Source organism: Carassius auratus, chromosome 32 (genome assembly GCF_003368295.1).
Source record: "Carassius auratus strain Wakin chromosome 32, ASM336829v1, whole genome shotgun sequence".
In the NCBI taxonomy this organism is placed as follows: Eukaryota; Metazoa; Chordata; class Actinopteri; order Cypriniformes; family Cyprinidae; genus Carassius; species Carassius auratus.
Window position 1 is genome coordinate 8,402,421 of NC_039274.1, and position 26,693 is coordinate 8,429,113.

Below are 26,693 nucleotides of genomic sequence, written 5' to 3' on the forward strand. Positions count from 1 at the left end.
AGTTTAAGTTCTGCTGCAATGTGCCTCTTCGAACGAGAACTGGAAATTTGGACATCTGAAAAAAAAAAACATTTTAAATTAAATCCCATTGATTAGCAAACATTTAAACCAAACATATAAAATATGTTGTATTTAGAGAATAAATAAACCAAGACCTTGTATTTAATTGTTGTTGTTGTTTTGCACGAGTTCAGCCAACGTGTTGTGTGCGTATCTACTGTGTATTGTTCATTGTGTAGGTCTACTGGGTATTGTATATGGAGGCCAATTAAAAAAAAATATTTTTATAATTTCATGTAAAAAAAAAAAAAAAAAGAAACCGCGGTCTAGAAACTTACAGAACGCAAGAAACCTCACAAGTAAAGATTATATATTCAGAAAAGTATAGAAGCTATTAAAATGAAAAGTAATATTTTGCATTTTCTTCACCTTTTATCTTTTTTGAAAGCTCCACAAAACAGCTAAATTAATTAATAAAGTGAACAGTTTCTTAATGAATAACATTTTGCATATTGTATTTTAGATTAGCTAGATCTTTTTTTGCGTTATATTGTAGAAATGTAAAAATGTAATCAACTAACTGCAACAACTCTTCTGTTAATAAATGTAATACTACTTAAAATACAAAAAAAATAAAAAAAATAAAGATTAGGTGATTTTAACAAAGTCTAATATTTCAAACATCGCTTCTATAGTGTTACATTTTGCAAACATGGGCTACGTAATGATATTTTCTACTAGTTGCTCTGACTGTTTTTCTCAGCATGAAGAGGATGGATGAAGTGTGAGCAAAGAGGAAGCACCAACCTGTCATGTCAGTGTGTTTAATGACATCTGAGTAGCAGGAGGGGCGGGGAAGGTTAAAGCCTAAAACACTTAAACTCCAGCGAGATCAGCCCTTCAACTATCTGTCCGGACATCATCACATCTCATCTCAGCTGTCGGGGAAAGTATGGAGCTCGAAAACATTAGAAATTTGAGGGAGAGATGCAGCGTGAGGCGGGACATCGTCAGAGAGTTTCTGGCGGAATTACTGGGGACATTCGTATTGATAGTAAGTCTTTTGGCTGTCGGGACTTCAGGACCAAGTAAACTGAGATTAACAATGTTATTATTGTAAATGCATTAGAGTTATGATGGATATTGCAAGTTTACTGGACTGTTTTGTGTCAATTTTTTGTTTTAATAATGAATCGGTCTGTCAACTTATTTAATTCTTATCACATGGTTGGTGTCAAGGTTGATATTCTTTCATTTTAAGGAGGCTCTTAACATTTTATAAACGCGTGACCACATATTGTAATAATAGCTTTATGAGACCACATAATGATTTAGCCCAGTGCTTCCCAAACCTGTCCTGGAGTCCCCCCTGCCCTGCACCTTTTGTATGTCTCCCATCTAACACCTGATAGTAGAGACTGCATGAACTAAATTGGGTGTGTCTGATAGGGAGACATACAAAATGTGCAGTGCTGGGGTGCCTCCAGGACAGGTTTGAAAACCACTGCTTCTAGTGATGTAAAAAGTGTCTCTTATTTATGCGTTTTATTGAACAGTTCTAATGGCTATTTAATTGCATATGGCTATATGTAGTGAAGGGTTTTATTTCAGTAACTACAAAGTTTTAGTTTAATTAGGTTAACGCTACATTTCTCTGGCAGGGTTTTTTTTTTTTTTTTTTTATCTTAGTTTTAAGCACCTGATTCAAAACAGTTTTTTTTTTTTTGGCAATTATGTTCTCCAAAATACTATTCCAATAATGATATTTTTTGCTATAGCTCTTGTGTAAACCAGCGAACACAATAAAACCACACTGACACACGTTCAGGCTAGGGTTAACTATAAAATAAAGAAATCGTCCTGTTCTTAAGAATGTATTTATTTTTATTTTTAATTTTTTTCATGAACATCACATGCTGTCACGTGATTGATAAATGTTATACATTCATTTTTTAATGTTTGTATTGTACTTTGTATTGTATATTTTGCAGTTTAGTGAATTGTTTTGTGTTTCATAATTGTTTTAATGTCAGGTTTGACAACTTATCCAATATAGAGTGAAGAAAAGTACATTTTACTTAAAAAATGTAGTACCTGAAGATTTGAGTAATATCGCAATCTTTGACTTCAATTATTTAATTTAGATAGTAAAACATGAAATACAATTATGCTTTTGTATTCTACTGGTGTTAATTGCATGATAAGATTCTGATTCAGCATGACAGATTTGATTGCTTTGGGTTGCCGCCCTGACCATAATGGGCTGAGTTTTTGAACAAACTGTCCTACTAATTAGTTTTGAATAAGTGCTCCACAACAAGAGTGCTTTTCTTATCTGTATGGCAGTAGCTTTTTTCCCCTACTAATTGTCTACCTAAATTGTCTTCTCTCTGCCCATTTCCTGTTTGCAGCTCTTTGGTTGTGGTTCAGTGGCCCAGACTATTCTCAGCAGAGAAAAACAAGGAGAAAATCTCACCATCCACTTTGGCTTTACTCTAGGGGTGATGCTGGCCGTGTACATGGCGGGAGGAGTGTCAGGTAACTGGTCACACTGGCAAATAGAGAAGTCTAGAAAACACTTATGTATATGTAACATGTACATATACCACATAAACCTAAAATGTACCTGATTGTCACACTAAGAAAAATTTTTTTAGTTGTGTGCTCATTTTTTTTTTAAATGAGCTAAAACATCATAAATCTTTAGTTTTTTTATTCAGTTGTCATTCGAACTCAATTTTATTATATTAAAGGAAATTACAATTGTAAAATGTTAACTTAAACCACTGAAGTTAAGTTGGGCCTACATCACTTACGTTGCATTGACTGAAACTGAGCAGTAGATTTCTAGTTCCCAGCATGTTTTACATAGGGATAGACCAGGGGAATAAATGTTGAAATTAAGTGCAGTTTAATGTGTTTATGGTAAAGGGAAAGACATATTAAAGTTTGTTGTTCAGTTATTTTTGACATTTAAAAGAGTTTATGTTAATGTTGATTTTTGAGGTTACCATTATGGTGAAATAGTCTTTGTGTTTAGGCTACATGAGCTGTAACTGTGCTAATGCCATGAGAACATTTTTAATCAATCATTACTTGCATGCTACAAAAATTTTACTTCGCATGTGAACGAGTTTTATGTTGGCTCTTACATTCTCATAAGAATAAATATGAGAATTAAAAGAAAAAATAAAAGAATTCAGTGATCATGTGATTTAAATATTGTCTCTATTGTTAGCATTTCTACCCTTCATGATCAAATGATCACAGAACATTTACGTGCATGTATAACAGCTATTGACAACCTAAGCACAAGCTCTACTCTTCACCACAATGGTAACCAAACCAACACTCTTTTAAACAGGCCTTTCCATTTTCATAATAATGCAGTAAACTAGCGCAACTCTGCATGAAGGCACTAGTTTGAACAGCAACAACACTGGTCTGATCAAAAAGAGTGAATTATGTTCAGGAAACATTCACTGAATATGTCAAATGAAATTGGTGTCATCTCATTAAATTAGCATGAATTTTACTCATCAGTACATTTAACTGAATTAAAGTTCCAATAAATTAGTTTAAATGCATGGAAATGTGCGAAATCATTTTATTAAGTTAAACCAACAAGCAATTGTTTTGAGTGCACTTACCTATATTCTGCTATAAAAATAATGCACAACAATTTAAATTGAACTTTTAAATGATGAATGCATGAAAATGCATTCAATAAAGAAAAGGCATTAGCCTGGGACAGCTGAGTTCAAAGGATGTTCCCATTTCAAAGGTCATATTTAGCTATCCATCAGGGCTGTTTTCACTGTTGCTTGTGATCATTGATCATGATCAACAAAACATGCAATGTTCAATCTACACACAAGTCATCTACTTGCCATATGTAACATTACAATATCCATGATCTAATCAAAATTACACAAACAGCCCAGTTTATTGCAGTTTATGTGCATTTATTCTCTCAAGAAATTTGGTCACAGGAGTAAAATGTCTAATGAGGTAGGAAAAGCCTTTCATGCAGTAATAAGCCTTAGACAGCTGGATCAAACATACCACATACAGAGTATTCCTTCTTGACCTTTGACCCTAACGAGAGAGAGTGAAAGGTGGATTTGCTTCAGTGCTTAACAGACTTATGCTTTCTTATAAATGATAGGATTAATGAACGACATAATAGAGAGTGGAAGCCTTGTGCTTACTGTATTTGATGTGCTCATTCAAAAATATACTGCAGTGATGGACAGGGGGAGGAGGAAATGATAGGTCAATTACATGCTCTTAAATCTTGCAAAAGGCTTGGTGTCAGGTGGAGGTGTGTGTTGAGTTTGATAAACCATATTGGGCATGTATGTCTGGCCTTCATTAAGACAATTCCTTAAGGATTATGTTGAGGTGAAGCTTTTAATATAATGTGTTATAATAGTGCAGATGATTCTTGGAATTTCTTTAAAAGCTTACCAGTGAAGTTGCCTTGCATTAACACAGTGGGACACATGACTGTACCATTATCATCTCCATGTAAACTACGAAACTGCAAATTTGAAAAAAAAAAGTGATGTAATACGCGTACATATTACGTCTCAGTCTATGAATATGTGTGCAGGCAAATAGTGTTTCCTCATCATATGCTGCCAGCAGTTCCTTCCTCTCACTGTGTCACAAGGGGAGACAGAGCCATATATAAATGTATGTATTTGATGTTAAATATAGAGTTCTTCAGTAAAAGTCGTCTAAAGGGTGCATTTGTGCATGAATAAGTTGGTTAGCCCAGCAGCCCACATGACTGTGATAATCTTACATGCTGTGATGATGACTACAGTATTGAACTTATAAGCTTTTCTGAAGCATGTGTCCCAGGTGGAAGTCAGGTATTAGCACTGGTCTGTCATTATCAAAGGGGTAGTTTACCAAAAATTGAACACAAAAGAATATATTTTCAATAACCAAACAGTTGATGGTAGCCGTTGACTTCCGTAGTTTTTTTTTCTTCCATTTAATTTCATTTATTTACTTATAAAACACAAATGAACACAACAGGAGTTGGCCACTGTGATGCACAAAAGAGGAAAGGTAAAATAAAAAAGAATAATAATAAAAACACACACCAAAAAACTAAACATTAGTTAAAATGAGACCAAGAATTATAATGAATTAAATGCAAGAGTAGAAAGATTAGACTGTAACTTAGATTTAAAATCATATACAGAAGATCCAGATCTCACACATAAGGGAAAACTGTTCAATAGCCTAGGACCGGCCACTGCAAATGCACGGTCAACTTTCAACTTCAATCTTGATCTTGGACATGACAGAGTAATACTGTCTGAGGATCGCAAACATCGGGCAGACCTGTTTACATTTACAAGATTTGACAAATAAGAATGTGCCAGAACATTTAAGGACTTAAAAACAAACAGCTACATTTTAAATTCAACTCTATAACGCACTGGCATCCAATTAAGAGACATTAAAATTTGGACTAATGTGTTCTCATTTACAAACCCCTGTTAAAAATCTGGCTAAACCATTTGAAGCAGTGACATGGAGGATTGGGGTAGTTCAATATACAAGTTACAATAGTCCAAACGTGATAAAACAACAGCATGTATGACTCTCTCAAAATCTTTAAAAGATAAAAAAGATTCAACTTTTGGCAGACGTTTAAGATGGAAAAAACATGAACACATTTAAAATTTGGTTTTCCTTTACCCACAGAGGGTCCAAAGATATTTGCTTCCATCTTTTCCTCATTTAAATGAGAAACATTTTTAGACATCAAGATCTTACATCAGCAAAGTGTGCAAGAAATGTTTCTAAACCATTCTTGTCATTGTGTTAAAGGCCAGTGTTTTCCATTCTGAAGAAGAGTGTGTAGCGGGGTCAGAGATAGTTCTGCAGGCCTGAATGCTTGCTGAGATACTCCTAAGCCATGCAGTGATGTCTGAGGACTTAGCCAGATTATGTCAGACCCAATTCCCATTGATTACCTCAACTAGTTTTTGTAGCCAGTGTTTATGAGGAACACTCTGGATTAAGAGAGTGTACTTATATAGCAATTAGAGAAAGCACATCATAACTGTGAGATGAATGACACAGTGTGCTCTTTTGATTCCAGTAGATGATCTGTACTACAAAAAACCTCAGCATGCTTTTATGCAAACCTCAGTCAATACAAAATCATCATACACAAATGGACCACTAAAACCAATACAGACACTTTGCTGTAATCAAAAGTTTGCAGTCTCTCAACTCTTGCATCTTATTGCAGGTGGACATGTAAACCCAGCAGTTTCTCTGGCTATGGTTGTCTTGGGGAAACTCCCATTAAAGAAATTTCCTGTCTATGTCGTAGCCCAATTTCTAGGTGCCTTCCGGGGTCTTGTGCTGTCTTCTGTCTGTACTATGGTAAGTTTTCACTTCACTTCTTGGCTTCATGTTATTGGCTCATCTTACACCTAAGGCAGACTTCTTAAAAGCACTGGCCACAGTGATTGGATTGAATGAGCTCATTCTCATTAATAATTTGGTGAAGAACTCAGAAACTGATGACACATTTATTTTTACTGTCATTCACAACTCCAAGTTGACGCATGTACCTCACATTTCATGACATTGGTTCAGTTTTGCTTTCTAATGTGATATCATTGTTTTCGGTGCAACCTGTGCGGTTAACATATTAACATTTTTTTTTGTGATTTTAGGCATGACATTAGGCATGCACACAATATATAGAGACGCACAACTCAAACTAATTTTAATTTTTTTTGTCTGTTTTTTTTTTTTTCTAGCTGAAAAGCTGTTAGGATGTTGAAGTACAGTTGCATTTCAATAAATTAGAATGTTGTGGAAAAGTATATGCATTTCAGTAATTCAACTTAATTGTTAAACTTGTGTATTAAATAAATTAAATGATCAATCAGCTAATTAACTCAAAACGCCTGCAGAGATTTCCTGAGCCTTCAAAATGGTCTCTCAGTTTGGTTCAGGCTACACAATCATGGGGAAGTCCACTGATCTGACAGTTGTCCCGAAGACAATCATTGAAACCCTTCACAAGGAGGGCAAGCCACAAACATTCATTGCCAAAGAAGCTGGCTGTTCACAGAGTGCTGTATCCAAGCATGTTAACAGAAAGTTGAGTGGAAGGAAAAAGTGTGGAAGAAGAAGATGCACAACCAACCGAGAGAACCGCAGCCTTATGAGTATTGTCATGAAAAATCGATTCAAGAATTTGAGTGAACTTCACAAGGAATGGACTGAGGCTGGGGTGAAGGCATACAGATGTGTCAATGAATTTGGCTACAGTTGTTGTATTCCTCTTGTTAAGCCACTCCTGAACCACAGACAATATCAGAGGCGTCTTACATGGGCTAAGGAGAAGAAGAACTGGACTGTTTCCCAGTGGTCCAAAGTCTTCAGATGGGAGCAAGTTTTGTATTTCATTTGGAAATCAAGATCCTAGAGTCTGGAGGAAGGGTGGAGAAGCTCATAGCACAAGTTGCTTGAAGTCCAGTGTTAAGTTTCTACAGTCTGTGATGATTTGGGGTGCAATGTCTTGCTGTTCAATGTTTTTTGAGTCACTGCACACGTTTACCAATAAATTTTGGAGCACTTCATGCTTTCTTCTGCTGACCAGCTTTTTGAAGATGCTGATTTCAATTTCCATTAGGATCTTGCATCTGCCCACACTGCCAAAAGAACCAAAAGTTGGTTAAATGACCATCGTGTTGGTGTGCTTGACTGGCCGGCAAACTCACCAGACCTGAACCCGTATTGTCAAAAGGAAAATGAGAAACAAGAGACCAAAAAATGCAGATGAGCTGAAGGCCACTGTCAAAGAAACCTGGGCTTCCAGACCACCTCAGCAGTGCCACAAACTGATCACCTCCATGCCACGCCGAATTGAGGCAGTAATTAAAGAAAAGAAGCCCCTACCAGGTATTGAGTACATGTACAGTAAATGAACGTACTTTCCAGAAGGCCAACAATTCAGAATTTTTTTTTATTGGTCTTATGAAGTATTCTAATTTGTTGGGTTTGGTGGGCTTTTGTTGAATGTGAGCAAAGTCATCGCAATTAAACCAAAGACTTAAACTACTTCAGTCTGTGTGCACTGAATTTCACAATCCACAATTTGAGTTGAATTAGTGAAATAAATTAACTTTTCCACGACATTCTAATCTATTGAGATGCACCTGTATAACTAATATTCTGTCCTTTGAAGCAACTCATTTCAATGTTTTCTGCATAAAATACCTAAAAAAAAATCCATAGGTGCCTTCGCAAATTTTGCTGACGGAAAACGGATTGTAATTGGTGAAAATGCCACAGCAGGTATCTTTGCCTCATATCCACGTGAAGATCTTTCATTGTTAAATGGATTGATTGATCAGGTGAGTAATTCATTTTTTTTAAATATCACAATCTCACTAGTGATTATGCAATAAAATTAAACAACACTCCACTGTTAAAGTTGATATGATTTATTTGGGGTCGTAACATACTTTGGTTAAAATTCCTCACTGGTTGTGTAAAACAAAACTGTTTTACCTTGTCAAAAACAGCTCTGTTCACAGCGACCCGTCTAGGTGCATGTCTCTTTAAATGCTGCTGAGCTAAATTAAGGGTTTTGTTTAATTTTTTTATGTCTATTTTAAAGTCAACCCAAAATGATATAGAAAAAGGGCAATAGAAAAATAAATGTTCAATATCTTCAATTGATATATTACAAAAGGTACATTTATCATTAACTCTATGAATATCTCCTAGCAACTGCATTTACACCTACTTTATTATAAAAAAATATTTGTATGGTATGCCATGATATACATTGAGGTTTAAGACATTTAGATTTACATGGAGGATTGGTTCTGACATTAAAGGATTTTCTTACAAAATTGTTATTAAAACATTTGTAAAAAAAAAAAAAAAAAAAAAAGGAGATATCATTTACACAAAGTTGGGAATTTTGCACGGTTTTGTACAGTTGTAAAGCAGGTTTACAATTAATATAGGGAACCAAATCTCCATGGAAAAAATCTTAGTAGGATCTCACATTTAGACTGATTTAAATTCAATGCAGACAATTTTAAAAAGTTATTACTGATATTCAAAGCCAGAGGTATGTCATCAGTGTCATCAGCAAGTTGTGATTGTTTTTATTTGTCTTTCATGTATTGCAATACTTTTAAAGCGGTGTTGATTTATCATATTTATCATATTACTTCAAATTTGAGATACGACACAGAAAAGGAATGCAGAGATTTTTAATAAATAAATTGCTCAATCCAAAACTATATTGTTTAATGGCAAACAAGTTGAAGATTAGTCAATAGGCTGTCAATTCATTAAATTGTTTCCTCACAAAAGCTGTTTATTCAGCATAGTGAAGCCTCTCCTCCATTGACATCCATTTAAAAACTGGTTGTGTCCACAAACTGCTAAGACACATTTATATGCAAACACCATGTAAAAATGAATTTGCATCCGATGTCCCCGTGCTTTGGCTTATAGACTGTTGTGTTTTAAGAGGGAAATTAAAAGGAGGAAACAGTAAATATAAATCATAAGCATATAAATCTCTGGTGGACAAATTTGAGAGCCTATCTCAACAATAGAAAATAGCTAGTTAGTAAGAATTTTAACTAAATATAACTTTACATTTCTCAATCTGACTTTATTATTTAGACATTTCTCTTACAATTTAATTTCTAACTCTGAGGTAAAACAAGCTTCCATAAGAGAATATTTTTCATATATTTACAGGTGATTGGTACAGGTGCCCTGGTCCTTTGTATATTAGCCATTGTAGATAAAAAGAATATTGGGGCCCCTAAAGGAATGGAGCCACTGGTTATTGGTCTGAGCATCCTGGCTATTGGAGTGTCCATGGCGCTGAACTGTGGCTATCCCATCAACCCTGCCAGAGATTTGGGACCTCGTCTCTTCACTGCTATGGCAGGATGGGGACTAGATGTGTTCAGGTACAGAACATATATTTTTTTATTGTTTGTTCAGATTTTTCTGCTTCTTCCCTTATCTGTATTATTGCTTATGCTGTAACAGGAAGGTTTTTTCAGAGGGTTTGTATAATAAGACAGTGCATCTAGAACTGTTACCCTGTATCTATGTGTCAAAAGTGTCAACCAGCATGTGAGAGACAGAAGCACACCACCAACTAACATACCTTTTGAAACTCTTAAATGCAAAGGCCTTACACCATTCTTCTGACGGAGCAAATTCATTTTTGAATTAATTTGTGTATCTCCTGCATATTGGACCAATTTTTTTAATTTACGTGAAGCAGTCTGAATTCTCCTTGCATGAATATTCAGGTTGGCACAACCAAAGACAGGATGTGTTTTATTCTTATTAAAGGAAAAAAAAATTGTCTTTTACTAAACTCTGTTTCTAGCTCTCACAATTATCTACATTTGAGAGATTTTATTGCTGCTCTTCAACAGCGAAAATAGTCAGAGTTTGTGCACAGTTCTGATTAAGCGTTGAATAAAATAACTGCCTGACATATGCAATACAATACCACTGTTTAGAATCACACGTCAGCAGTGAAAACCCTCCAAAACACTGTAGACTTTGACTTAATGATCCATAGCTGGCATATTCCAGTTTTGCATTACTGTGATGTATTACATTTCTGATTGATAAAGGGATAGTTCACCCAAAAAAGATTTTCTTTTCTGCTTACTACCAGGGCATCCAAGATATAGGTGACTTTCTTTCTTCAGGAGAACACAAACTGAGATTTTTTTCAGTCAAACCTTGCAGTCTATCACTCTTATAATGTATGCCACCTGTCTCTCAAGTGGACCATTGACACTCTATCTACAATCTCAATTAGGAGTATCAATAGTCCACTTGAGAGAATGCTGGCGGAAATGCACTTATAAGTCTGCGATCCACCATGTAGCAAGAAGAAGAAGAAGAAGACGCCTCACGTGCCTGCGGCTGAGAAAACGCACAACAGGACGTGCTCAGGAGAGTTCTAACAGTTCAGACATTGTGTGAAAAAAGAGGGAAAAAAAACGATATAAATACTATTCAGGTTCTTGCACAGACCAATTGTTTTGTGTCTTTACACATCAATGTATCGTCACAAGCCGCAGGGTTTAATTTGGTTTTGTTGTTTTTTTTTGATTTAGCCGTGATTCCCATCCACTTACTTTATAAGAGTGACAGACTGCAAGGGTTTGAATAAAAAAATATTTACTTGTGTTCTACTGAAGAAACAAAGTCAACTACATCTTGGATGCCCTGGGGTAAGCAGATACACATTAAATTTTCATTTTTGGGTGAACTATCCCTTTTAATAAACATTAGATATACATTCTCAAGTACATGGACAATTTGTGCAATATTTGGTCACTTAAAACAGTTAAACATGTCTGAATATCATTGCGTGAAGTGGAAAATATAAAAAAGAGTGGCGTCTGCATCTTTGTAATTAAAACTTTTACTGAGCAAAAATGCATTCAATTGATCAAAAGTGACAAACGCATTTGATTTCTGAAGGGACATGCAACACTGAAGACTGGAGTAATGGCAGTGGAAAACCCAGTTTTGCCATAACAGGAATAAATTGTCTAGAAAGTTATTAATAAAAAAATATATATTGAAAAAAATATGCAATAATATATAACATATTGCTTTTTTACTGTATTTATAATTAAATAAATGCAACCTTGGTGAGGATGAGTGATGTTAAAAAAAACTTTTAAATAGTAGCGTGTGCGTGTGTATATGTGCATATTTAAAGCAACAAACAAACAAAAACAACTTAAAAGTGTTCTGTTCTTGCCCATTTGGTTGTTGTGATAGACTAATGAAAGTTTTACAAAACGTGTGACGGTCTTGAATTTCTTTGAATTTCAGTAAATTCCTCTTCCTGTTGTTCCAGTTCAAACTCTGACTTACCATGCTCTGTGTGTGGCTAATTCAATTCTAACTGAAAATTTTCTTTAGAATACTTACATTCAGAATTTATTCTCAACTGTGCCATGCATGTGTCTTCAGGGCTGGAAACTGTTGGTGGTGGGTTCCAGTGGTCGGGCCGATGATGGGTGGTGTGGTTGGGGCAGTGATCTACTTCCTGATGATTGAGCTGCACCACCCCGAGCCTGAGAAGAACCTTGAAGATGACAACAGCATCAAAGATAATGAATTGAACACCGTAAACTAGAAGGAGAGAGAAAGTATGGGATCTTTTCCTTCACCATAGGCCTCAAACAAAAAGCACTGCTATTTCTACCTACTCTCTCCTTTCTGTCTTTTCTTCTAGATCTCTTTTCTGAGTCTTCCGCCAAGTAATTTCATGAAACCAAGCAGCTATGAAAGACAGCAAGCGTTAATTATCCATAATTCTAGCTTGCTCTTAAAAAGTTTAATTATAGAAAATGTCCAAAGATCACCAACAACACTTACGAAAGGAAAATATATTTACCAATGTATTTCTTAAATTATATTATGATATATTGTAATATATTATTTTCCCTTTTTATTTTCTAATATATTATATATTTGAATACATTGAATAATATATTGATGATACATATATTATATAATATATTGCAAAATATACAAATGATTGCCGCTTTCAATATATTGCAATATATTGGAAAAAATAAATATTAAATCCCATATATAAGAATATATGCCTAATATATTACATGCTATTTTCCAATACTGCTATATATTTTTGTTTCATAAGGGAACACAAACAATCAGGTATTAAATGTAAAGCATCCACAGTTTATGAGTGCTTACCATCAATAAATGTCACACCACTGCCAGTAACAGATTACAGATGCTAACAGATCCTCCATATTATCAGCTCTGGAATGTATAAAGATAATCAGAATTTTTGACTGTTTTCTGAGGTTTACGTTTTCCTTCCCTTAAGTTTCAGCCAATGTAAGCTGTCCAGCCTCAGCCAGAGAGAGTTGAACCACTCCAGTATAGTACCTATGATTTTTCCTTCATTCCTTTTTCTAATTCTCCTACTAATCCTACTTATCTTGACAACCTTATCTCTTGCCATAAGCAGACAGGTGTTTTCTCTCACTGAAATTAAAGAAGAGGGTACTATTCTTTCCACTCTGTTTACTCAAATACTAACAGGTCTCCTTGTCAGTCAGGATGAATCAATACATGTACTGCATGCATAACCGCTGATAAGGTAACATGCATGAATGAATGTTGCAATGCACGCTAAAAATAAATTTGCAACCAACTATTATATATAAGCTTAAGAAGAAATAAATGTGTATTTATGCTACAGTGTCAAAACACTGAAGAAAATAATTATATAATAATTGCATCAGAACGTACAGGAGCAGTATTGTGTATAATATGACATTACATGATCATTTAAATGCATCAGTCACAGCTTCAGTAGATATTTTGTAGCTATTGTTTGTGACACACACACATTTTTTTAAAAACATTGTAATTTATTTATCAGCACTTTAATAGCAGTTGTTTGTGCAATTCAGAGAGATCCTATTATATATTTCAATATTTTTTATCTTTTATTGTTTTTTATTCTGTTCAGGTTCAGATTATGTTACTTTCTCTCTCATAAATGAAATATTTATTAATTACTCCATTCAAAATGTTGAAGATTGTATTCTCATTCTGCTAATATAGACATAATTAAATAAACATATACTGTTATACATATTTCATGTCTTTTTTGTGTGAATGAGGATAAGAACACAGCTTTCACTATTTCTTATATGTCTATATTCTACAGTATTGTATCACAGTCAGTTTAGCCCTACACATCTAATGCAGCTTCTTAGATAATGGCAACGATGTTTGCAAACCTGTACACATTACATTTGTCAATTCATGTACTTAGAGCAACGTCTCGGTTACGTATGTAACCCTCGTTCCCTGATGGTACTAATAGAAGTCTGACTCCTATAGAAAAACTACTTTTTCAAACACCTGGAAATAGGTCTTTGATTTTGTCATATAAGGTTCTTAGTGTTACATTTGAGGGACAAGTAGTTTTGAATACTAGACTTGCTTGGGAGAAGGAATTTCTATCTGTATGAGGAAGTGTATGAGGAAGTGAGGAAGATTGGGGTAGTATTTGGAATTATGCCAAATCCATTTCAGTATGTAACCGTGCTAAGGTGATACAATTTAAAATTCTACATAGAACGCATATTTCACCAAACTGTAGACATGCATTTAACAATAACCTTTCACCTCTATGCCTTAAGTCCAAAACACAAGTTAGCACTCTCACTCTGTCTACTCTCTGTCTACTGGGCCAAGATTGTATCTGAAATGAGTAATATCTTTGATAGAGATTTGGTCATGGATCCTCTATTGTTGATCCTTGGTTTGCCTGATAAAGCATTGATTTTATCAAATGAAAAGAGACTTTACAATCTTCTCACATTTGCAGCCAGGAAAAACATATTAATGAGATGGATAAGTGATAAGGCTTTCCAGATGGCACAAGCTTTTAATGGAACTAATCCAATTGCAATATTTAAAATGTTTAGATTATGGTCAGCCGGGTCAGTTTTATAATGTCTGGAAGCCTTACATCAGTAATCTAGGGATTGATTTGTCAATTATCCTGTTGAAGAGTTTTCCTATTCATGTAGCTACCCCAAATGAGAGCATAAGAGGTTGAACTTATATTGTACTACCACTATGTATTTAGTGTAGTTATCCACCAATTTCTGAGTGTCTAAATTTTCTTATCCTTTTTAGTGGCTTAGGACAAGTCTGCCTATTTTTATTTTGCCTACAAATATATATATATATACAGTACAGACACACCTTCTCATTCAAAGAGTTTTCTTTATTTTCATGACTATGAAAATTGTAGAGTCCCACTGAAGGCATCAAGGGCTATTTGACCAAGAAGGAGAGTGATGGGGTGCTGCGCCAGATGACCTGGCCTCCACAGTCACCGGACCTGAACCCAATCGAGATGGTTTAGGGGTGAGCTGGACCGCAGACAGAAGGCAAAAGGACCAACAAGTGCTAAGCATCTCTCGGGGAACTCCTTCAAGACTGTTGCAAGACCATTTCAGGTGACTACCTCTTGAAGCTCATCAAGAGAATGCCAAGAGTGTGCAAAGCAGTAATCAAAGCAAAAGGTGGCTACTTTGAAGAACCTACAATATGACATATTTTCAGTTGTTTCACACTTTTTTGTTACGTATATAATTCCATATATAATTCCACATGTGTTAATTCATAGTTTTGATGCCTTCGGTGTGAATCTACAATTTTCATAGTCATGAAAATAAAGAAAACTCTTTGAATGAGAAGGTGTGTCCAAACTTTTGGTCTGTACTGTATATATATATATATATATATATATATATATATATATATATATTGCAAATCCATTTCATCCATAGTAAGTAGGGCCTCCTGCTTACCTCTACACATGCTATTCAGTTTTTCTCTGCAAGCATATTTCAACTAAGCTTAAATGTAAACCACATTCTGTCACAACATAAAATAATTAATGTATACCCTAGTGAATAAAGTGCTACACTCTTTCTTAGAAGATAATTTTAAAGGTATAGAGTACCCAAATATTTTGTTGTTTAGTCATCCAAATGTTGTCCCAATCTTGTATGACTTCCTTTCTTCTGCAGAACACAAAATATATATTGAGTGGTCTATCAGTGTATTGGAGATTTTTCTCATTACTTGCAATGCTGTTTTAACCATTCTGACCAAAAACAGTTGAAACATTCCGCAATACATCTTCTTTTGTGGTGCACAATTAAGCTTAGTGGAAATATGCTTGCAGAGATAAACAGTATAGTATGCGAAGAGCCATGCAGGAGGTGCTACTGATGCTCCTTGTTAAAGTCAAATATTATGGATGATTTGGATTTGCAATAGCAGTCATCATAAATTGTACCACGTCTCATTTAATTCCTGCTGATGTAAATGGCAAAAGCTTGCAGTAAACAATGCTCTATAAATAAAGTGCTAGGCTGTGTTTCAAAGATGAAAAAGCTTAATACTAAAAGAGAAATAAATACCTTTACATTCATACACTGCCCTTGCTTAACATGCACATTTTCCACATGCTAATTTTACATCACTGCTAAAAAGGCTAAATCAGAACGTCAAGATAAAACTTTATTTGAAGTTTATAATTATCCTTTATCTCAGATAAATAAATAAAAAACAGACACTTAAAAATAACATTTGTTCCATATTATTTCAGATTTTTCTGTCCTTTCATATAATATTTAACTGCTAACCTAACAGAGAGATCAATTCCTCAGTCAATGTATGCAGAGACAGAACCCTTTAAAATAAATGTTTGCACAGGAAAACATTAAAACAGGTGGTCATAAGCAGGAATCTAATCTGGCTCTTGTGTTTTTACAAGACATGCAATCAAAGATGTGGTAAACTCACAGGTACAATACTCAGTTTTATGTAAAAAAAGTTACATATGTTGATAAAATAAATGCTGTATGCAACTGTAAAATGCAACGTGTGCCATATCCAACTCTCCACATACTCATTTAATCAGCAAGAGTGATGGGTAAACATTTTATTTGCCTTGACTCCAGCTAAATATGATCTAAACACCCCCATCTAACTTAATTTCAATGTAAGGTTCCTGCATTGCTGATATAAATATATATGTATATCCCAGGACTATTGTATCACCTACATTGATGTAAGTTCATCAACCGGGGTGGTGGTGGCGCAGTGGATAAGACACATGCCATTGGTCAGAGAGACTCGGGTTCGAATCCACTGTGAGACACCAATGTGTCCCTGAGCAAGACACTTAACCTCTAGTTGCTCCAGAGGTGTGTGACCTCTGACATATATAGCAATTGTAAGTCGCTTTGGATAAAAGCGTCAGCTAAATGAATAAATGTAACTTACAACATGGCCACCACAATAATGAACTGTCTGTGAACTTCAGATTTTGTGTATGACCATACTAACAGACACTGAGCCTGGAGAGAGGATTTATATGCCCTGTGAACCTAAATCAGCTTTGTTTGCTAATGGAACATTTTATCATTTCAAAAATATTTAAAAACACTTAGGCAACTACATTGCATTAATATGTGAATGTCCCTAACAGGATTTCAAACAAGTCCCTTTAGGAAAAGTGCATTTGATTGGCTACAGCCTTGGAGCTCATATATCTGGGTTTGCTGGGAGTAACCTAGCAGTTTCAGGGAAAACCTTGGGAAGAATTACTGGTGAGACAGTCTTGTCAGCATTGTGAATGTATCACTAAACAATGGTGCTATATGAATATGAAAATAAAAACTTTAAACTTGAACTTCATTCTCTGCAAATTCGTTCCTTCAGTTTAAGTTTGTCTTGTTCGTGTAGCAGGGTTTGGTCCTGCGGGTCCATTGTTTGAGGGAATGTTTCATACCAAAAGACTTTCACCTGAGGATGCTGGGTTTGTGGGTGCCATCCATACATTTACCCAAGAGCGCATGGGACTCAGTGTTGGCATCAAACAGCCCCTTGCACACTATGACTTCTATCCCAATGGAGGATCATTTGAACCAGGGTGCAAGCTACACGTGCAAAACATTTATGCACAATTAGCCCAGTATGGGATTATTGGTGAGTTGCTTGGATTGAAAAATAATTGGATCAATTTATGAACAGAGAGAGTGGAAGGAACAGGTTCATTCTCATATCTTAAATGTCGCATTAAGATGAGAATGAGATCCATTCAAAGCATCCCATTACTGGCACTGTGAGAATGGCTAACCAATACTGTAACAACAACTTTCCGGATGAAAGACATAGACACATAAAAGCAGCTGTGATCCTGATTAATTTAATTGTTTCAAATCCCTGTTCAGTTTCTCTGTCCTACTGAGATATGCCTTCATGCAATTAAAAATCCCTATGGGAAAACCTGAAGCAGAAAGACAGACCCAAAAGCTTCACACTGATGAGTCGGACAGGCCCACTCCAAGGATGGGACATCTGTAACTGTAAAAATGAATAGGGGAAAGATAGTTAATTAAATTTGAGGTCATTATGATTTTTCTTTGAGTCTCTTAAACCCAGACTGCATTTGATAGATAAAAGATACAGTAAAACAGTAATATTGTTTCATACTTCAATTTGTATCATCATAATTTTTTGACGGATAAAAAGTTCAATAGAACAGAATAAAATGTAACATTATAAATGTCTTTACTGTCACTTTTGATTAATTTAACGTGTCCTTACTGAAAAAAAAGTATTAATTTATTTAAAAAAAACTAAAATCTAACTGACACAAATCATTTGTATCATTGTGTGTATATGGCGGCACAATTTAGCCGAGCGTTGCCATCACTGCTAACTCACCACAGTAAGTCTAGACAGACAAGTGAATCTATGATTATTTACTGTTTATTAATCTTACGTTGTTTCCATCTAACTTCAGGTTTTGAGCAGACAGTGGAGTGTGCCCATGAGTGTGCTGTGCATCTCTTTATTGACTCCCTGTTGAACAAAGACAAGCAGATTATTGCCTACAAGTGCAGCGACAACATAGCTTTCGATAAAGGCTACTGTCTGGACTGCCGAAAGAACCTCTGTAACACTTTTGGTTATGACATCAAGAAAGTCTGCACAGGCACAAGCAAGAGACTGTTTCTCAAAACCCGTTCACACATGCCATATAAATGTGAGAAACAGCTATAACAAGCCAAAAAAGTGCAAAGCAGTCAATTCCTACTCTTATGTTAAAATAAATAAATAAATGCATACAAACAAACATATAAAGGGAAATACTATTTAATTTTAAAAAGAAAACCTACAAAAATGTTTTAAATGTTAAATGTTTTTAAGAATCTTTAGACATTTTATTGGCAAGCAAAAACAAAGACATTGTTTCTGATTAAGAATACATTTTTTTGTGTGTAATTAATTCCTCTGATTACTTGTATTTGATTGTTTTTGCAAAAATATAATCTGTTCTAATCTACCATCACTTTCCTTCCCATTAGTGTTTCACAATCAAATCAGGATCCAGTTCATCAGACAAACTGATAAGATGGAGTCCACCTTCACAGTCTCTCTAAACCTGGACACTGGGTGAAAGTGAACATTTACCCATAACACTGTGAGTATGCACTTTATATTGATATCAGCAGCTGAATCTGAAGAGAACATCATCACCTTAATGAGCTTTGTAATGACTTTCTCATCATCATCCATATCATATTATGGAAACATTTGAGGTCTCTGCCATTTAAAAAGCTTTTTGCTCTTAATCATCATCTGCTACAACCAAAGTAAAGCCTATAAAGCATCCGTTTGGTAGTGTATAATTACAAGAACATAAAAAAGTAAATACATTTACAAATACAGTTCTTAAGTATTAATCTTAAATTAATGTGCCAGTAGCAGAAGCTTGATTTCAACAGTAAGCCAAAGATTCCTTAATGAAAGACCGCTTGATAACATTTGGGATGAAGAACATTTATTTTTTTATGTTCTGGGCTCTAAAAGCTCAAAGTAACATGCTCCGCATCAAGGGGAAACCACTCAATTTAGTCATCATAGCACACAGAGAGCTCTCATCAGAGGAACTCATTTCACATGAATAATAGGAATCTAAAAACTGAATGAGGTAAACTTGAACAATCACTTAATTCCCCCTCCATCTTTCTCAGTGTTGAAGAGATTTCTGGTAACAAGACCTTTACGTTCCTCATCACTCTAGATACTGACATCGGTGAGCTGATGATAATGAGCTTCACCAGGGAGGGAAGCCCCATGTGGGCCAACATGTGGAGCACGGTTAAGACCATGATACCTTGGGCCAAAAGTAGCAGAAGACCACAGCTCACTGTGGGGAGGATAACAGTGAAAGCAGGAGAGACCCAGAGGAAGACCACAGCTCACTGTTGGGAAGATCACAGTGAAAGCAGGAGAGACCCAGAGGAAGTCAGTGTGAGAGAACACATAACAGTTTTCCATCACAGATGATGGAAGTGTTAAAAGCAGATCACTACAGATTCATATGGAAACAACTGCACACTCACAAAGAAATAAAAGGTAAAGGAGATGCAGACTAAAAATTAAGAGCCTAGATACAGCATTTCATGATCTAACTGATCTTGATTTCCTCAGTATAACAGCTTTTAATCAAATGGACAAGATGAATAGATAAAAATAAAAAATAAATGGGGAAAACCCAATGCAATACAGAAGCAGGCATGATGCTATGTATGTAGACAAGACCATATCTCAACTAATGTTAGGTAGAGAAATACAGAAATAAACAAAGAATGAATTTTTAGAGCAGACACCAAAAAGGTTCAAACATAGTCAAGTTTCCATTTCTTGTTAAGTTATTATAGCGACCTCTAGTGGACATTGCAGGACATGGATAGGCTTTTTTGAAAAGTGGTACAAAAAAAATCATTACTAACTAGGCTGAAGCTCATAACAGTCTCTTTTCTTGTCAGAACTACGTTTTGCCCACAAACAGATGACGGCATGTATATTGAGCCGCCACAGGAGAAAGTGTTTGTGCACTGTGAAAAGAAAAGCAAGAAGAAGCAGCAGAAGCGGAGGATGATGAAGCACAGCTAACATTTTGGGATACGCATGTAACCGTGCTTCCCTGAGAAGGAGCGAGATGCTGTGTCCTAATGCGAACACTATGGGGAATGCCGACAGCAGGACTGGTGTCTGAAGCACTTCCGAAACAACTCCAATCCAATTGATCCACATCAAAATTGGGGGAACCCAGCCAATCATCCAGAAAAAAAAATTTAATCAGGAGGGACAAACATGGTGGATGAGAGGTTTAGATGAAGAGGATTGAGTTACTAATAATTGTGGCATAGCGTGGGGTTTCAGTCAGGACTTGAGTAAGCAACTATAAACTACATTACATCTCACACAGTAGGCTAGATTAGGGTGGGTTAAATGCAGAGTAAATTTCCCTACATGTATCAGTAAAAGTAATCCGCCAGGACACGGGTCATTATTCACATTAATGTAACTATAAAATGATGATGCATCCACAGCAGGAAAACTGTACGTAAAATGTAAAATGCTGGAAGTCTACACACCACAGTATTATCAACGCACGTACACCTCCATAACAATGTGCATGACAAAATACTCATCAAAAAATAGTCACCTGTGTCTGTGTGTACTCAAAGTCTGTGCATCTGCCATGCCATGTACCTTTATGTTACTTGAATTAAAATGTAAACATGGCCAACAAAATATCTTGTGCTCCGTGCTAGCTGTTAGCCACACATAGTTGCAATCTTTGAAATGGCACACAAAAGCTTTGCTGGCCTTTGTTAGCGAATCCATTTTCAGTGAAATAGGTCTTCATTTCTCAGTTATTTCTCTTTTGTCTGCAAAAGAGCGCCTTGAAAAAGACGTTTTTAGTAGATTGGCAACAAGATCTGGTGAAGGCGCCAGTGACTGTTGCTGTCATTTTCTTTTTGTTGTATTTCACTTTCATACCTTTATTATTCCTGTTTGACACTGGAGGCAGCACTGGGCACATCACTAGACCCGGAGGAACGTCATTGAACTTCAAAATGTAACTTTCAACAAAAGGGAAGCACTATCTGTGACTTTTAATGTAGGATATCCCAGTTCGACCTCAACGAAATCACAGACAATTTTGTGGACCTTACACAAATGAAAATGATACCTAAATAATCAAAAGAAACATTTTCCACACAATTTTCTTTTATAGGGCCAGCAGAGAAGGCCTTGCTTGGCCCTGACAGCCCATAATCAATATTTAACCTTGTAAAAAATATTTAATGTTATCTGTTTTCTATTAAATCTGCAACATCAATGTAAACTTTTATAACTATCCATTTGTTCGTTAACTTTTAAATTCATCATTATGCAGAAAATATGGACAGACCCCACGGCTCACAGATCAATGTGCTACATCTTTTCACTCTGATATGGTAGGAAGTTAGATGAAATTAAAAGTGGAAGATGTTAACTGTGACAAGATGATTGACAGGCCAGTTTCAGTGACAGGGTGCATGAAATGCACAAAGCATGTGACAAAGGTACAACTGTATGACATTACAGTATGTTCCAAAGCTTGCCTACTCTTCTACTACACTCAAAAGTGTGTACTTTTTCTTCACCAAAAAGTCTTTACTTTAAGGGCATAGTTTAAGTAGTAACATTGGGATGCACCTCAAGTTAAGAACACAGCTATCCTCAGAAGGCTAGGTTACAGTGAGCCAAAACAGAATGCTGCATGGGTCCAGTCGAAGAACGAACTGATTTGACGTCATTTCGAACAAAATCCGGCCAAAACGGAGTTCATTTTATGAGTTTGAAACTGCTTGCCAAAGCAAAGTTTCTGGAAAAGTTTGTTGCAGCTGCAAAACACCGTCATACTACCATTGGTCCATGATGATTACATCACTAGAGGTGTGCGTTGAGGCTCAGAATACTTTCATACGGAACTCTTCTCTGGGTTACTTTCGTCTGTAAAGTCCTTGGAGGTGATATGTTTGCGCAGTGGAGAGACGATTTTTATAGAAGCAAATTAAGTTTTGCTTTTGATGAAATGAAACACTGACACTGTTTTTCATATTTAATAAAAAGCAAACTCACCTCACACTTGCAGTTGACTGCCATTAGGGATGGGCGACAACACTTTTTTTGTCTTTGATATGATATTGATACTTTTAAAAGCCAGTATCGTCAATATTGATACTGATATCGGTATAATAGGCTACTTCTAAATTATTAATATTAATCTAATAATATTAATATTATTAAATTACTAAGAGTAAAATGAGTAATGATACCCACTTAACTTTACATTTGAAATGCATTTTAACATTGAATACGCCTTATGTAATATATGTATATATATATATATATATATATATATATATATATATATATATATGATGTTAATGAGGAAGCGCTAATAATATAAGCAGGCTAATAAATAAAAGTAATATATTATTCTAATACGATTATTCCTTTTATTGGTATATATAAGAGTTATCTGTATAAATTATAAAACACTATGACAAGGTAATGTTTAACTTATATTTTTTTATTTATTTATTACATTTTGTATATTTTGTCACACATGGATCACATTTTCTATAATGTCTAAATTCTAAATCAAAGTACATGATTTAAATAATTTGCATAAAACAAACATTTTCAAGGATTAAAGATTAAATGGAAAAAAATAAAAATGATTGCACAGCCATCAGTTAGGTGGCGATATGCACTAAGCATGTAAACAACTAATGAACAAAAGAAAAAAAAAAGAAACAGCTTTGCGCGCTTTTTCTTAATGTCCGTTTCGATTCATCGCTCTGTTGAGAATGTCTCGAGTCTTTACCAGGAACATACCCTGAGTTGAATGAACTTACTCCCGGACGCGTTTTTGGAACCACATACCTCGAGTAAGCAAGGTTTGGGGTTTAATCAACCGAGAGTTCAGGTTTTAGTTCAAGGTAAGTTAACCCTGCTTTCTGGAATATACCCCAGATGTGCAGGAAAATATTTATATCCTAGTAATTCTCTAACATAGGTTATACGTCCAATTCAATACAATTTGTACACATTTTTGGATAATTAAAATCACTGGTATATATATATATATATATATATATATATATATATATATATAACTTTTGACATTTAAAATGTAAATATTTTCGATATATCTATACTTCAGGATTGATACGTCCATCCCTAACTGCCACTGGGACTTATGGGACGTGGATACTAGATTTCCTGTAGCCTGCCTAATGCTTCCTACCTTTATTTTTTTGGGAAAAAAAAGAAGTATGGCCAAGTGAATAAGGATTTTGTTATTAAAGATGGTTTTTGTATATCAGATATCATACCCTGAAACGTCAGCAAACAGAAAGCGTTCTGATTGGGTAAAAGGCACAGGCATAAAATTGGCTAAAAGGCAAATTGCATAACAACTTTCTTGGTACCATCTAGCACTTGAGCACTGTTAAGATCTACCATCTTTATCTCTGAAATAGTTTATGAATCCTAATCTCCCAAAACTGTCTGAATATTGTCACATTGTCACATATTTCTACGGCACTACAATATAGATGCTTTCTTTAAATTAGAACACATCCCAAAAAATATTTAGCCATATTAATTTTTAACTCAATGCTATTTTTTGCTCAGGGGAAAATTTATAACCAGACAATCGCTGGATTATGTAAAAAGTAGAAGATACATCACTTACTGTGATGGCTTGTTGAATACTTCATCAGTGGTGCTCCTGAAATATACTTTAACAATATATATATATATTATATTACTTCCATTAGTGTAGATTTGTAGAACATACAGGCAATTAATACAATTTAATCCAACACATGGACATTTCTTACTAAAAAGTGAAAGGAGCTTTTAATCAAGGCTATTTTATTAATGCATTTTAAGTATTTAAAAAAATGACAAGTTATCGCACAATACTTTTACAAAGTATTTAGTAAAAATTTTCAAAATTGAGCGCAAAGAGAGAAAAAAAAACACAAATAAAGCAAAACAGCAGACATTACATTCAAACAGTAGTACTGGACATTTTCTCCATCTTATTTTTCATATTTTATCCACGCACCATGCTTACATATCAGTGCACATTATTTATACATATTTATATATTTTTTTATTTTTTTTTAAAACCTACGCCAAATCCCCGTACAAATTCAACCAACCCATTTACCTCAAAATAACACAGAAAATATTTATTATTTGAAGCCAATTGCAGTCAGAGCAGTTAAGTCAAGCTCTCTAAAAACCTCTTTCCTATTAAGATTTACAGAGACACACAAATGAGGTGATGATTTAGATCAAAAGGAGGACTTATAGTCGGGAATACTCATCTTCTAGGAATAAGCAAATCATCCATGTTTTAAATGCACATCCTTAAAAGATGCAAGGTTGCTTGAGAAGACAGACTTTAGAAACATTGGACTCTCAGTCACACTACCAGGATCCCATTCAACAAATGTAGAAAGAATACATTCACATAAGAATATATTCATATAACAAAATATTCCTGGTCTGGTAAAATACACAAAAGAACAATACATGAACAAACAATGCATTTTAATGCATGAATAACCATCTGCCTTATTTGAGACACACACATAAGATAATCAAAAGCACATTTATAGAAAAAAATGGAAGGATTTATTTTAAAAAAAGATGTTACAGATACACTAAATAGCAACACAAGGCATATGTTTTGATTAAATAGGCTGCTAGTCTGGATCTTTTCTTTTTTATCTATTGAAAGATGTAATGACTGAAAACTGCTAAGAAAAATGTCTTTGGGTAAATATTGATTGGTGTTTAAAAACACTAAAGGATCTACAGATTGCTTCTATCTTTTCTGATGTGTTTATTTTCTCAAGTCTGTCTCCTGTGGGACCAGTTTTACTGAATAAAGTCACAGTGACTCTCAGCAGATCAGGATTCTTATAAGAGTGATGTTTTTTACCTATCATCTCTCTCATTAACTCCCTTGCCCACATGGAATGAAAAACTGCAGCTATTTAGTGGTTATCAATGGCGGTGTGGCTTTCAGCAAACGCCTTTCACAAATAGAAGCTCTCTGTGCTGTTATTAACTATTATATCCTGAGTGTCAGTTAAACATCCTTAATTATCATTATCAAACAGAATAAAAAAAATGGTATGACTGAAATGATCCGACGTATTTTGTGATCTCTGTACAATTGCACGCAGAAGACAATGAGAAAGCTTCAGAAATAAAAGCTTTTTTTAATCCTTTTGATTGCATTTAAAAAACCCATCTTAATTGCATATTGGAAAATTAGTCTCTTTAAGGAGTTCTCTCAGCCATTTTTGATTGGTAAAATATCTGTGACATCCTATCATGCTCATCTCCACAGGAGGGTGGCAATCCAAAAAAAAAAAAAAAAAAAAAATTATATATATATGTATATAAAGGCAAAAGAAGAAAAAAAAACCTTGTGGAGAGAACAATGGTTTAATAACTTGTGAAAGAATTAGAAAAGCAGAAAAAAAAGTACAACTCTGTCCTCTTCCTCAAAACTAGCTTCTGATTTTTTCTCTGAGCTATGTAACGAAAGCTTTGCTGGCGCCCAGAGCAGTGGTTTCTTACTCTTTAAAATGCTTATTTTCTTAAGTAGAGTGCTTTGAAGTCCTTTTATTTGCCAGTTTCTTTGTTTGTAGATGGGGCTTCATTGATTGATTCAGCGAACTCTTTGGAGTGAAGTGTTTCCCACTGTAGGCACTAGGAAAAAACAAGGCAATGAGGAGGGCTTCTCAGGGTCGCATCTGGCCCATCTGATAGTCCTCTCTCTGCTGGCGATGGCGCTGTGGCTGGGACTGTTCAGCGGCATTTCTTCTCTTCAGTGTGCCTAGACAATACATACAGGTAAGATTAATCAGCTTAAGTGCAGGGGTTAAACTAGGTTTTTGGAGGTAAGGGAATTCTTAAAAATTAGTGACATGACCTTCCAGAATGTTGCCTCTACCTGAGTCTACCACGCTTTGTGCACAGTTTTGTTTGTACCCGGGACTAAAATTCTGGCTTAAGCCCAAAATATACTTTTTTAAATATGTACTCTAAGATATGTGTACAGTAGATGTGACATAAATCTCATCATCAGCATAGTGCATGCCTTG

General features: G+C 35.1%; 1 protein-coding gene and 2 pseudogenes across 1 annotated transcript in view; 2 read left to right on the top strand and 1 right to left on the bottom strand.

Moving 5' to 3' along the window:
* Positions 1–865: 865 nt before the first annotated feature.
* Positions 866–12,208, top strand: LOC113052487 (aquaporin-9-like; annotated as a pseudogene).
* A 3,628-nt stretch (positions 12,209–15,836) lies between these two features.
* Positions 15,837–20,610, top strand: LOC113052377 (hepatic triacylglycerol lipase-like; annotated as a pseudogene).
* A 3,809-nt stretch (positions 20,611–24,419) lies between these two features.
* The window catches only part of LOC113051523 (disintegrin and metalloproteinase domain-containing protein 10-like), a 71,562-nt gene continuing 69,288 nt past the window's right edge, over positions 24,420–26,693 (bottom strand). Inside the window, exon 17 of the mRNA XM_026215350.1 lies at positions 24,420–26,425. Coding sequence (XP_026071135.1) covers positions 26,331–26,425 — 95 coding nt within the window. The 3' untranslated portion in view covers positions 24,420–26,330. The remainder of the gene's footprint in view (positions 26,426–26,693) is intronic.